This window comes from Sinocyclocheilus rhinocerous, unplaced genomic scaffold (genome assembly GCF_001515625.1).
Source record: "Sinocyclocheilus rhinocerous isolate Xijiao unplaced genomic scaffold, SAMN03320098_v1.1 scaffold377, whole genome shotgun sequence".
In the NCBI taxonomy this organism is placed as follows: domain Eukaryota; kingdom Metazoa; phylum Chordata; class Actinopteri; order Cypriniformes; family Cyprinidae; genus Sinocyclocheilus; species Sinocyclocheilus rhinocerous.
This window is the reverse complement of record NW_015633195.1, coordinates 890,182-905,069: the sequence shown is the minus strand read 5'-3', so window position 1 is coordinate 905,069 and position 14,888 is coordinate 890,182. Positions and strand designations below refer to the sequence as shown.

Sequence of the window (14,888 nt, the reverse complement as noted above, 5' to 3'; positions counted from 1 at the left end):
AAAAAAAAAAAAAAAATATATATATATATATATATATATACACATTTATTTATTTTGTGCTATAACTACCAGTAAAGAAGAAGCAGCTACAGCGATTTGCCAACGCCACATTAAGGAGAATCTAAACTACATTTATTGTGTTGTGATAAAATTGAGAGAATTTGTAAGTTAAGCTTTGTTTTATGTCAGGAGTAACAAAGCAGAAAGTTTATTGTGATTATTGGATGGCACACGAGCTACAAATAATGTTTACTGAAGTTTTGTTCATTTATCAACAGAAAACGGTACAGACTGAAGGATAGATCTTAGGATTTAAGAATCGATATTTACTTCATCAAAATGAACAATGATTATAATCGTGAAATAAATACTGTCAACCAATGTTCCCTCTAAGCTGCGTGCATGCACAGCCGTGCACTTCTTACATGATGTTTTAATAGAATTTCTTGGTAAATAGCAAAGCACTGCAAAAAATGTTTTCTCAGGTAACCTAAAATAATGTGTTATTTAGTTACATCAAGGGTCAAATCAAATACAAATAGCACATTAAAGTTAAAAGTTACACACTTTTTGTGTGCGCTGTAAGGTCCGGTATAAAGAATGTTTTTGCTCAAGTGGCCGAAATGTCCGCCTAATAGAGAAAAGTTTTGCTCAACAAGAAAAAAAATTTGAGAACATTGGGAACATTGATGTCAACCCAGGCTAGTAATGCTTGTTCTACCTGGGTCTGAGTTAGTGGCCACTGTAGTTCCTCCTGGAGCAAAAGGATCATTGGCTGCTGCTGGTCCATCTCTCTGAAAGGAAAAGGAGGAGGAAATCAAAGTTTAACAACAAATTCAGCCAAATCTTTTAAGTCAAGGTAACAAAACACTGAAAAACTGCAATCTTAATAATGTTGGACAATTCAAAAGCTTGCTTTAGGGTTTGTATCACCGAAAAGTAGGTATAAAAAGTGATTCAAAGTGCATTCAGCAGAATTTACTGGCAGTCACTTTTGTAAAAATAAAACAAAATCTTACAAATGCTATCATAAATCAAGTCTGACAGAAGATATAAAGTAACAGAACACGTTTTAATGAGATTTCAAAGAGAGCTTAGCTCTACAGCACTCACTGCAGGAATATCTGATCCTCCAAATGGGTCGTGTCCTGTGCCAGTCGAGCTGAAGGGATCAGAGTCTCCCAGGGCATCCATTTTGGATCCGAACGGATCAGTGTCTTGGACGTTCCCACTACCGGAAGCAAATGGGTCTGGAGTGACAGCATTACTGGTCCTGGATGTGAATGGATCAGGCTCTTTTGGGCCTGTGGTGGCAGTGAATGGGTCGGAGGAACCGAAAGGATCTCCTGATGGGAAACCAACTGAAGACTGCTTGAAGAAGTTGTCTGCAGCAAACGGGTCTGTGCCTTTAAAAGGGTCCCCACCAAAAGGATCTGGAGAGCAAAACAACATTTTATGAGCCAAAATGGATTTGTGCTGTGAATGGATATTTTGCAAACACATTGCAAGACAGACAAGCAAATACTCACCTGAAATGTCAACTTTTGAGAAAGGGTCTTCAGTGAATGGATCACCTGCAAAAATAAGTTTTATATAAGTTCACCAGTTAGTCAACTACCTGATGCTTTAGTTCAAAGCAACTTATAGTACACTTATTTCAAAGACAATCTATGGCTGCACGATTAATCTAAATAAAAAAATTTGGGGGATGATTTTACTTTGTGTGCAGATCTTACCGTCAGTGAATGGGTCCGAATGGAAGAAGTCAAGGCCAGGACCGCTAGGTGGGTTAGTGGGTGGCAATGTAACTGGCTGGGCAGCTTCCTTCTTCTCTGGCTCCACAGTTTCCAGCTAGATGTTCACAAAATCCATTAGCATAAATTTATTTATGATTATGATGAAGTTATACCTACACAAACTCACAATCTAAAACAACATGCTCTGACCAGTACTGACAATATGACCACCACATTATCCCAAAAATAAATGTAAATGATAACAGCAAGGAAAAATAAATAATAATTAATATCAATTAACATAAAAAATTATTGCAATTAGAATATTAATGGAAATGGTCAACAATTATGATTTGTCAAATTCATTCAACCTTTGGGGTGCTGGTGGCAGGCTCTTCTGCCTCAGCCTTTTCCTTCTCCTCCCGTACCTCTGGCTCTGGGTTAGTTTGTGTTGTGCTTTCCTGAAAACAGAGTGGCATAAAAAGTCAGACACACATGAGAACCTATTTGTAATGTAATGCAAGAGTGACATTATAAATGATATACAATAAGAGGAAGTGGTTTCTGACCGTAATCCCCTGAGGCCAGGCCATAGTAGTGGAGCTGGCAGTGGATAACCCACTGTTGTAAAGGTCAGAGCTATAAAAGTCAGCTTTAGGCTCTTGCTCCTCTGGGCTGGTGGATGGCTCTTCTGCCTCAGACCCGAGCTGCTCCTCTGTGACTCTGAGCTCCTGCAGCTCATCCACGGATGACTGCTCCTCTTCATCCTGGACTTTGTCCTCTTTGGGTTTCTCTGGCGGCTGTGCTGTGGGTTGAGGCCACTGCAGTTGCTCCAGCTGCTCAGAGGAGGGCGCTGTTCCGTTGACGAGCACCGGCTCCTCCAGGATTTTCCAAGTAAGCCTTGCAGTCACTTCTCTCTCCTCCGTTTTAAGCTCGGCCAATCGCTTCTGTTCCTTCAATAAATCCCATATAGTGTGTGAAAGAGAGAGATATTTCAAGCAAGAAAAATCAAACAGTTGGTGACCAGGAATGGAAATAAAGAACAGAAAATATTCAGCGAGAAAAAGCAGAAAAACATCAGCAGAAAAAAGTTTGGGAAATGGATGGTAATAGAAAGGATTTTTTTTTTCCAATAAAAAAAATATGTCACCTCATTCGCCATTAAAATGAACATATATTTATAAAACAGATAATTCCGGTTCTAAAATCTGATTGGATGAGCAATGTTTGAAGCCACTGAAAAATAGAAAATATACACACAACATGCACAGTTAAAATTGTAATATAAATAATAATGATCATTATTTTTATTTTCATTACGTATTGCTATCATAATACATTTTTATTATATGTTGACCATTGGTGTCTTTAATCAGTGCTGCTGCCAAAAAAAAATGGAAACATTTATTTACTCAAGTAAAATCACTGTAAAACATGGCTTTATTTTACTAAGGGGGAAAAGCGGGGGGAAATGTGTCTACCCATCAATAAAAAGAAGACTTCAGGAAGAGTTAATGCAGATATGAACAAGTAAAGATAATTTAGAAACAGGTAAAAAACTCACTAACCTGAGCAATCTGTGTGTGGGATTCTTTAACAGCATCCTCAAGGGGGCAGAGTTGAGCACGGGCAGACTGAACTTTCTCTCCCAGTTGACACGTCTCCTCCTGCAGGTGGAGCAGTTCTTCTCGGGCTCTGGTCAACTCCTCCTCATAGTCACCAATTCTCTGCTCCTGCTCGGAGTGCTCCTCCTGCAATGACTGGATCTGAACACGCATACACACACAGAGACAGGTGAAAAAGTGCAGAAAGGACAATAAAAGATCTGAGATCAGCATACTTGTTGCTTTTAAAGGAACGACAGTGAGAACGCATTTGTAGCCATTCAAATGGAATGGACTAAGTGAAATTGGTGTGAATTCTGCTGGACTGTGTCTCCCTTGCTCTTCCACTCTTTTCTTTCTCTGGTCACATACAAATTTGCATGTGAAAACATCATGCAAAATAGCATGTGATATTAGGCTTAGTGCGTCCAAGACTCATTCAAAATAGTATGCAAAGTTGCAGAGTCGTGGAATGTTTTAAGTGGATTTTTGAAATCAGTGCATAGTTTTTGGGTTGATATAACCCACAATACAAACACTGATATTGCCTGTTATATACATAGGCTTAATTTCTCTCTCTCGCTGTGTCCGTCTCATACCAGCTGGCTTTCCTGGCTGCACTGTTGCTGTATGAGTCTGAGCTGCTCCTCTAGAGAGCGTTTCTGCTCGTCCAGCCTCTCCAGCTTCTCCTGCACCTCCTGTCGATCTGCCTGCAGGTGGCTCAGCTCCTCCGAGCCCTTCTGAACCTCCTCCTGCAGGTCCTGAGAAAGAGAGAGAGAGAGAGAGAGAGAGAGAGAGAGAGTCTGTGTTGAGAGGCCTTTCAACACATCTTTATCGGTCTAATAATAAACAAGACTTCATCAACACTGACAACAGTGCAGAGAGCTCATGCAGCTCTTAAAGAGAAGATAAAAAGCACTAGGGGGCAAGAAGATACTGAGATAGTGGGTAAACCAGTTATAATGGCACATCGGTCAGCAAAGCCAAAGTAAACAGAAATTAAATCAGACTGCAATTATGTGCTCAAAAGTAACACAAAGGCTTCACTGATAGCATCATTTCATCCTCAAACAAAGAAATGACACCTTAGCTTATACACAGCAGCTTTCACTTCTCAACAGCTGTTCACTCGCAGAAGTGAAAAGAACATTGTACATAGAACAGATTAAATTCTGAACCTTGTAAAAACTGAAAGGGAAAGAAAGAAGCTGGAAACAGAAAGCATAAACAATGAAAATTGCAATGTTAGCCTTACGTAGCCAGACTTCTGACCATCAACCATGGCCCTGTCCAGAATGGCGCACTTAAAGTGGACTTGCGGTTTCATGGCCTTCACTTTCATGTGTCCATGAAATTAACAAGACCACAGAATGTCCCGTTGGACATTTTATGATCGGTCTTCACGGCCACCATGCTGCCTTATGCCAAACCTACATTAATGCAGACTTCATAGTTGAATATTACCCAACAGCTCATGAGGGAAAATGTAGACATGTAGGAGGACTGTGAGGCCTGAGGGTGCCATCTGGAAAAGGGCCATAAAGTCTGGTCCACACTGCAGATTATTCTGGCCAAGAACTACACACTTAAACAGGAAGAGATGTCGGAGCATGTTAAGCAACCAATAAATTAGTTCTGATTTTGTGCTTTTTAGGGGCGGGATTATTTGAAATAGTTTATACAACAATAAAAGAGCAATGTGGAAAAAATATAAAACAACACTTTACTTTAGTGCCCTTTTTACAAGTTACATGTACTTATTATAGTAATAACAGTAAATTATGCATAATTACATGCAACTAACCTAAACCAAATCCTAACCCTAAACATACAGTAAGTACGTTATTAATAAATATTACTCAATACTTAATTATATAATTACACTGTAACAAGGACAACTTAAAAAATAAAGTGAAACCAAAAATAATAATAATATAATATAGCTGACATATCTCAGAATACAAAGCAAAAACAAAAATAAATAAATAGAGTTAATTAAACTCAACTTTTAAAAAAACAAATACAATACTCTTCAAAGGTTTGGGGTCAGTAAGTCTTTTACGTTCACCAAGGCTTAATCAAAAATACAGTAAAAATAGTACTATTGTGAAATCTAATTACAATTTTAAAAAGTATTAATTTCTAAAATAGAATAAAATAATAATAATAATAATTAACATCATCATCATCATCATCATCATCATACTGGCCCTGAACCCTTGATTGGTAGTGCAAGTATAACATTTTACACATTTTACAAAATGAGAAGTCTTTGATAAAACAAAATTAGCAAATGGGTACGGGTATATATATTTTTTAACATACAAAAAGGGTAGAGCCAGTCAAATAAATTGATACTGATGTTCAGTGATTCATGCTATTTTTGTGTGCAAATACAGACCACATGGTCAGTAATAGTTGGCAGGTTAAACCTGAGGCAGAACTACAATGAAAACAGAATATCAGACTGTACAAAAGCAAAGGATAGATACTGAGAGCTAAGGAAAAAAGCAAATAGATTTTATTCAAGAATCGGCTAAAAACACCTCTCTTCCATCTTTATTTGACTCTCTATTCTAATTCTATTCTTTAAAAAAAAAATAGCTTCTCTAATCTTTTTGTATTCTATCTATTTGTTTTCTTTTTATTTATTATACAATTAACAAAAGCAAAAAAAGGCCTCTAACACTAGCTTGCTCTATTCTATCTTTTTTCTTTTTATTTATTATATAATAAAAAAAAATAATAAAAAAAACCTTGCTACGTGTACTGCGTTAAGTTAACTGAGACTTGTTATAGCACTTGCATATCATTGCTCTCTTGTTGATTTTGATTGCTTCTATTGTCCTCATTTGTAAGTCGCTTTGGATAAAAGCATCTGCTAAATGACTAAATGTAATGTAAATGTAAATTTGTCAAATATAAGAAAAGAGTCAGATCAGAAAGGAAATGAAAGAAAAGGACCTACAATGATAACAAAAGACAACCATGTCATTTCCTTTTCACCTTGAGATGCTACTGTAGGAGTGGGTCCTAAAAATAACAGGTCTACAGCAGCAGAACTGAATAACCGCTCACGGTGTAGAAACCTTCACACGTCTAATACACAAATGTCCAATCAGAGGCTGCGCTGGGAGCCGACAGCCCCCGAAATAGAATATATTCATCATCCTAGAGTTTAAACACAGCAGAGGCTCAAACTAAAACTTTGCACACATTCTTATTCTTATTCAGTGCCTGGAGCTGCCTACCAGCACTGAGTGTTTCAAGGCTAATCTATTAAGAGCTTAAACAAATATTGAATACATTCATCATTTGTGAGAGGTCCTTGCCTCTGATAGCTTACAATATTGATTTTTAATTCTCTTAATGTTGCACTTTTGCATAGGTGAGATCGTTAAGAAGTACTTATTTTCTTTGAGAGGACAACGTATAAGTCATATGGGTGTTTTTGGTTTAACGGACATCAACTGAACTGCCCTATTAAGACTGCAGCAAGAGAGAGATCCATTTTAATTATGTTATTCATACAGGTAAGAGGTCACAAGTGTCATGGGCACATTTTCAGATTCAAAAATGAAAAGAAAACAGCAAATCAGCAGGATAAGTGGCCTTGTGTGATGACAGGATAAGAGAACCCTAGAGAGCGGGACCAGCTGTGCTATCAGTACACCATCTAATATCCATATACACACACACACAAATCAGGTGTCTATTCCTGTATTCTTACACACACACACACACACAAACACTATTGGTTTTTCTGGCACATTAGGAATCCATCTGTCAATACATTTTAACATTACAACCCTCTACGCACACCTTCGCAATATAATTGCCATTGGCTAGTACATTTTTTTGTTCGATATACTATTTTACACACACACACACACGTTTACTTAGCTATCTAAATGGGGACATTACATAGACTTCTATTGTTTTTATATACAGATAGTTATACACTTTTTAAAGGGGTCATTCTCTCTTTGCATGTGTGAGAAACACCGCGCTATCAGTAAAGCGACAGCGTGTCGTGCGCCTTCACACTAGTTTACGGTACGTCAAATACAGGTGCGCTGCGTGCTACATACTGCGCATCCATTGAGTACATGACATGATCCATTGAGCGCATCCAAATAGTACAGATCGCTTGACGGAGAGCGAAACTCTCAAGCGCTCAGTCAGCGTGTTTATCGAGTGAAAATCTGTGTTGAACGCCTCTCTCACACATACTGGCGTGTAAAATCTAAGAATTTATTAGCCAATGGCTAATGTTAGACATTATTTAGTCGCCCAGAGTAAGATTTAGTCGCATATGCGAGTGCTTTACTCGCAATGTAGAGGGTTGCATTATAACACTTTAAAATAAATGACACATATTAAAAGACTAACCTGAACACCTCTGAATCTGTACGTGGCATCTAAATCAGCAGTCTAGAGCATCTTGCAGTCAACAGAATGGCTAATTTTCAGCTACATACACAGGAAATTGAATTATCACACAGTGGGAGAGAGCGAGTGAGAGGGAAGGAGGGAGCTCAGATCTCGATGGAAATGAAAAAACACCAAATTTATGAGTCAGGAAGCCAGTGCAGATATACATTATAGACCTTGAACTTCTTTCAACTCTGTAGACAGGCAGCGAGGAGAGAACCAATCCACCATGAGCAGAGTGGACAGACAGATGATAGGGAGGATAAAATAGACAGAGAGGGAGCCTTTGGAAAACAGCTGGCTTCTTTTCTCCTTTATTGATCCAATAAGTGGTCAGTAAACTCTAGACGTTATGATGTATGAAACTTTTTTTTTTTTTTTTTTACTTTCAGCTGTATTTAAACAACTAATATATAAAAGATTCAAAATAAAAATATAGAAATAATAGTTTTAAAAAGTAATATAAAAATGATTCAATATAAAATAAAAAAATAGAAATATTAGCTGCCTTTAAACAACTAACATAAAAATGATTAAAAAAGAAATAAAAGAGATAAAATAAGAAATATTAGCTGTTTTTAAAAAACTAATATAAATGATTCAAAATAAAATAATAAAATAAAAATATAGAAATATTAGCTGCCTTTAAAAAAAACGAATATAAAATGATTAAAAAATTTTAATGTATAAATTTTAATGCAGCCATTTTTATATTTTTTAGTATAGAAATGATTCAAAATAAAATTAAATAAAAATTATTTCAGTACATTGTGGATTTTTAAGCTATCCGTCTATGCATATACATCTGAATGTCTCTGTCAGGTCAGGATCACCAGTCAAATAAAAACAACAAATTTATTTATGTTCAATTTCAAAACCACTCGTACCTGGACTTCGCTGGTCCTCTGTCGTATAGTTTCCTCCCTCTCTTTGATGTCCTGTTCCACCACGCTCTTCTCCCTGAAAGACCAGCACAGACATGAGTATTTAATCACAGTGGCGACGGCGGGTACAGACAGCCAGCCGCCTGGAACAGGATGGACAGCATCTCCTTCCAGCACCATCTCTGCATCTGCTGCTAGAGCTTGTATGTGTGAGAGAAGAGAGGCTGTCCGTGAGTGAGTGTGTCAGAGCTGCACATGAGCAGATGGTTTTCTGAACATCAGGAAGAACGGGAGGAGGGAAGCACGGAGAAAGAGAGAGAGATGGGGGATGTGGGGTTGGAATACATTAGAGGTGTTTTCACTCATCCCGCTGTCTGTATCTTTACCTTCAGGTCATACAGGTTAAATTAGCAAACAAATATATTACAACTACATACATTTTCTGGATGCTAGTGATAGACCAATATATTAAATGTCTGATGTCTAGCTAGAGTTGATTAAAATTTATAATTTTAAATTCTAAATTATTCCTGTGATGGCAAATCTGAATTTCAGTGTCACATGATCCTTCAGAAATTATTCTAACATGCTGATTTGTTGAAAACCATCATTTTTTTCAGGATTCATTGATGAATGGAAAATTTTGGTTTGAAATATAAATCTTTTGTAACATTATACATTTCTTTACTGTCACATCATCAAATTAATGCATGAATAAAAGCATTTCTTTATTAAAAAAAAATGCATTCTTGTTGAATAAAAGCTTTTTTTCTAAAAAATATTCATAAATGCTATGCTGTTGCTATGTTCTGAATGGTTTACAGGGCATTTATAGGTTGTTGATAGGGTGTTCTGTTTGGTTGTTAGGTGGTTTCTAGGGCGTTGCTATGTTCTGAATGGTTTACAGGGCATTTATAGGTTGTTGATAGGGTGTTCTGTTTGGTTGTTAGGTGGTTTCTAGGGCGTTGCTATGTTCTGAATGGTTTACAGGGCATTTATAGATTGTTGATATATATAGATAGATATACTAAAGTATATGTACTGTATATATGTAATGCATATATACAACTTGAAAAACTGCTATTCTAGGTTATTGTTACACGTCACACAGGGTTTTCCATGATATTCTACTGCCAGAAAATGGCTGATATGTGTTTGGTTTGAAATATAAATCTTTTGTAACATTATACATTTCTTTACTGTCACATCATCAAATTAATGCATGAATAAAAGCATTTCTTTATTTAAAAAAAATGCATTCTTGTTGAATAAAAGCTTTTTTTCTAAAAAATATTCATAAATGCCCCCCCGCTCTCTCTCGCTCTATATATATATATATATATATATACAGTGGGTACGGTTGCTATGCTGTTGCTAGGGTGTTCTGAATGGTTGTTTAGCGTTACTCTTAATACCCAAAAATGGCCCAACTTAAAAGAGTCAATGTAAAATTTTCATCATGCAAAAAAATCTGATAATTTTGCAAATAGCACATCTCCCTCTCAACAAAATCTAAACTACAAGCTAAAGTACAAGTAGTAGTAATACTGTACATGCCGGCACCACTTATTATTAGACTTTTACACCAACAGTACAAGCTTTATAAAGAATCAACCTGGGATTAAGAGTACAATGTTGACTTTTCATGGTACTCATCTTTTAAGGTTCAAACCATCCACCTTTCGGCTACTAGCTCAGTTTTTAACTACTACGCCACACCATCCATGCATCCATTTGTTAAACGCATTTGCATGTTAAATCTATTTCTAAACGTATCATTACCAAGCATAATCTTAAAGGGCTGTACTGTGAAAGCTTATTTATCTTCTTAGTCACAGATCATAGTGTGAAAACTCATATTTTTTAGAAAATAACAGATTTATGATGATGCTGGAATGCTTCTTTATGTGCAATCTCTCTTAGGTTATGAGGCTAGTGAGATAGCAAGAGTAAAACAGAAAGATTAGAAAAGGAATAGAAAGGAAAATCTTTCATAAAACAGTTGAATAACACAAATCTTTCTTAAAAAGATTCAGAGCATCTTTCCTAGATGTGGCTGAACTATTTTAAGCTCCGACTCAACATTTCCTCTCAGATTCTGACACAGTGAGTTCATGCTAGTCTTCCCGGCAACAACAGAGAACTCACATGGATTTGACCGAGAGTCAAACGCACACACTGTGAGTCAGAGACTCCCAGAAGAGAGAGAGAGAGAGGGCGAAAACAAGAAAATAGAAAGACTAAAAATACAGGGCAAAATGAGAGTTTGTCAACAGTCCAATATCCACCTAGAAACTGGATCTTGAGCAGCCCAGATCAGCCAAAAACAACAGAGCACGAGTCGTCCAAACAGCCTATAATTGCTTTTCTTTTCTTTTTTTATAAAGAGGGCGTGGCTTGTTCTTACCTGTCACCTGAGGTCGCCCGTTGCCGTGGAGATTTAAGGCAATCCCGAACCGCACGCATCATTTTAGCGACAAACAACAGCCCATCGTATAGAATCTTTCTGTTTTCTATCCTTTCTGCTCATCCTCTTCTGCTCTCTCCATTTCAGGCACTCATTACTTCTCACTTACTCTTTACCTTGCACTATTCCATGAAGGAGGAAGTGAGAAGTGCTAGAAGTGCTGTTGAGCGTCTATCTCACAGTGAGAGTGAGTGTGCTGGGAGCTGACAGGTGACTGTATCTGCTTTTGCTAAAAGTCTGTAAACCAGAGATGGAGGGAAAGCCAGAGGTGGGGGCATCTTCCTCTTTCAGTGTTTGTGTAAATGAGAGCTCCACCTCTCCTCTGTGGGGTAGTGACTCCCATCACAAGGAGTGTTAACATCTCTGGAGAATTATTGCTTACAGGAAGTGATTTGAGGGCTCGTATGCGCCACCCACACATGTGTTGCATTCAGTATCATTACTTTTCTCATCTGTCATACCAATATTTAATTATGAATGATTAGTTCAACCAAAAATGATTTACTCACCCTCATGTCCTTCAAAACCCATGTGAGCTAATTCAGAGAACTACAAAACATGATTTATTAAAAAAAAAAAAATGCTGCTATAGATGTAACATAAAAGTAGTGTATTTTACTAAAACTTTTACTAAAAACTATATTTTTAAATTAATAAAAATAAGGCTAAAATAAAATAAAATAAAATATAAATATTTGAGGAAAAACTTTAAATTAAAATAAAATTAATAATTAAAAATATTAATAAATAAATGACAGCCCCAGTCCTCATTCACTGAAATCATATTGAAAAATGCAGCTAGGATATTCTTCAAAAACTCACTTTTTGTTTTCCAAGGAATTCATATAGGTTTTAAAAAACATGAGGATGATACAATTTTGACACAATTTTCTTTTTTGGGTTAACTATGGCTTTAAAATAAGTTGCTTTATTTTTCTGAATACTGTCTGTGGGTGAAGACAATCTAATTCAGCTTGAGATGACCTTGCACATTATGATGACAGAGCGAAGAACATAAAGTAATGAGATCCTCATTAAAGAAACCATTCATCAGTTCAAGAGCATCTATCATGACCCGAGGACAGACTTGTGTACACTGACACACTGAGATTACAGTCAGACGCACACTTCTGTTTTTGTGGTTTCATAATCTCCTGTGCACCTGTGTGGGGGCATTGTGTGGAAACTACAAATACACACTATATTAAAACAGATGGCCAGATGGTTTAAAAAAAAAAGAAGAGAGAAATGGAGAGTACTGTATGCTAAATATATTAGGAATAATAAAGACTTATAGACAGATAGAACAACAGTGCAGAGGTTACCCATAATTACTTCCTTCATGTATAAATATCCATGGGTCTACAAGACATACATTAAGTTCAGGACTGAAATTTTACACCAGCTGTCTTGTGGATATGTGGGGTGAGGAAAGTATTATCAGTAACTCACTTCTGTAGGTCCACGATTTCATTAGTGAGTGAGTCCAACTCTTTAATTGCGGAGAAATCGGCAGCCTGTACTGTGACAGCATTGTTCTGTTAGAAGAAAAAAAGGAATGAAATATCATTAAAAGAAGGTAGAAATCATGCATGAAAAACATTAATCTAACATACTCTACCATTCAAAAGTTTAAGGTCAGAAGATTTTTTTTAAGAACTTAAAATGATACTAGTATTCATCAAGAAGGATGCATTAAATTGATTAAAAGTGATAGTAAAAACCCTTATAATGTTACAAAAGATTTCTATTTTAAATAAAATGCTGTTCTTTTAAGCTTTCTATTCATCAAAAAAAAATCCTGAAATAAAAATGGATCAAGGTTTCCAGAAAAATATACTAAGCAGCACAACTGTTTTCAACATTCTTTTCACAGCACATTAGAATGATTATGAAAGATCATGTGACACTTGCTGAAGTATTATCAGTAACTCACTTCTGTAGGTCCACGATTTCATTAGTGAGTGAGTCCAACTCTTTAATTGCGGAGAAATCGGCAGCCTGTACTGTGACAGCATTGTTCTGTTAGAAGAAAAAAAGGAATGAAATATCATTAAAAGAAGGTAGAAACATTGTTTTCACAGCACATTAGAATGATTATGAAAGATCATGTGACACTTGCTGCAGAAAATTCAGCTTAGCCATCACAGAAAACAAAATACACAGTAAAAAATATTTTTAAATAGAAAACATTTTAAATTGGAATAATATTTCATAACAGTAATGTTTTTACAGTTTTTTGATTAAATAAATGCAGCCTTGGTGAGTATAAGAGACTAATGCACTGTAGTATATAAGAGAAACAGACTTAAAAAAAGAAAGACAGCAGCAAGCTAGAAAAAACGATTTAAGGACTGGATAGAAAGAAGAAGAACAACAAAATCCTAGCATCTTCCATTTTTTTCACGCTCAATACAACAACAAAATCAACACCTATGTTTCAATACGCAGTATACCTGTCGTGCCAGTCTATCAGAAGGAGGGATCATTTCTGGAGAGAGTGTCTGAGGTGGGTCTATTGCCTTTGACAGCTTCTGATTGATCAGATATAGAGCTAATGCAAACTGATCTCGGCTCAGTTTCCCAACGTCTCCTATATCACAAAGCTCCCTATAGAAACATGCACCAAAAAAAGGTAAGCCAAAGTAACATTACAATATAAATCCATACAGTTTTAGTGTTTACAAGATTAGGTCTAATTAGTTCTGCATGAGAATTGATGGAAAATGAAACAAATAACAGAAATGTAAATCCAAGCAATGGCATCTCACCAAATGCGGGCCAAAGTGGCAGATGGCAAACCAGTCTTTAGAAATATATCTCGGATCTCAGCACCAGATACCAAGCCATCCATGTCACTGTCTGTCTTGGCGAATAAGTCATCATATTTGGCTTTTTCTGCTGGAAATACCACCCACTGCACACATGCAAACACATAGACGGTTTGTTAATGAAGCTCTGGGACATTTTCAAAATAAGCTTACAGCAAGTATTAGAATCATTCACAACATCTAAATTAACAATAAGTTGGTGGTATAAAGCCAAGCGAACCCTAGTCAGAAAGTCACCTGTGGTGGTGTAGGTTTTGCTGGCAGTGTTTTAGATCCAGAGTGGGCGGAGCCTCTCTCTTTATGCTGTGCTGGTGATGGTAGGAGGGGCATCACAGGAGGCGTGGCTATTGTTTTCCGTTTTGACGGTGGAATCAGAGCGGCAGGCAGAGACATGGGAACTGGTTCGGACTCCAGGGCTCTGTATACCAAATGCATGACCTAAAACACACAAACACACACAAAATATATTAATTAGAAACACTGGACAAACTTGCTTCTTAAGTTTTAATACAAGTCTTAAAGTATAGAATCAGTGTAGTGTAAAAGGCAGTTTTTCACAAACAAGAAAAGATTTATTGCATCGAATATCTGAATTCATGGCATTTTCATGAAAGCCTGAACTATGTAAAAAACAGGGTGAAGGCAAGCTGAAATATAAATATACGAATACAAATAAACCATTTATGGGTAAAAAAAAAACACTGTGACTCAAGTTTGTGATAGACATAACTGATAGAACAGAGTCATGTTTTCCTTAATGATGGCAAAAACTAACAGAAACATGGGAACAGCCACAACGGGGTTAGTTGCAGTTTAGACTTGTTTAGATTGGCTTTAGACCAGTGTTATTGCTAACTAAAACTATTAAAGATAGTTTTAACTGAATTCAAAATTTTAACTGAAAAAAAAATTATAATAAAATAAAAAAATAA

At 36.5% G+C, this 14,888-nt stretch overlaps 1 protein-coding gene across 2 annotated transcripts in view; it reads right to left on the bottom strand.

The window, feature by feature from the left end:
• LOC107743869 (epidermal growth factor receptor substrate 15-like) overlaps positions 1 to 14,888 on the bottom strand; it is a 30,064-nt gene that overhangs the window by 6,327 nt on the left and 8,849 nt on the right. The window contains exons 9-21 of one of the 2 annotated variants that reach the window (XM_016557320.1): positions 14,194 to 14,394; positions 13,897 to 14,042; positions 13,582 to 13,735; positions 13,062 to 13,147; positions 8,662 to 8,734; positions 3,940 to 4,101; positions 3,305 to 3,502; positions 2,306 to 2,689; positions 2,108 to 2,197; positions 1,737 to 1,851; positions 1,530 to 1,574; positions 1,114 to 1,433; positions 722 to 794 (exon numbers count right to left, since the gene is read on the bottom strand). In XM_016557320.1, the coding sequence (XP_016412806.1) occupies positions 722 to 794; positions 1,114 to 1,433; positions 1,530 to 1,574; positions 1,737 to 1,851; positions 2,108 to 2,197; positions 2,306 to 2,689; positions 3,305 to 3,502; positions 3,940 to 4,101; positions 8,662 to 8,734; positions 13,062 to 13,147; positions 13,582 to 13,735; positions 13,897 to 14,042; positions 14,194 to 14,394 (2,047 nt within the window). The remainder of the gene's footprint in view (positions 1 to 721; positions 795 to 1,113; positions 1,434 to 1,529; positions 1,575 to 1,736; positions 1,852 to 2,107; positions 2,198 to 2,305; positions 2,690 to 3,304; positions 3,503 to 3,939; positions 4,102 to 8,661; positions 8,735 to 13,061; positions 13,148 to 13,581; positions 13,736 to 13,896; positions 14,043 to 14,193; positions 14,395 to 14,888) is intronic. The other variant, XM_016557321.1, reaches the window with a different exon arrangement.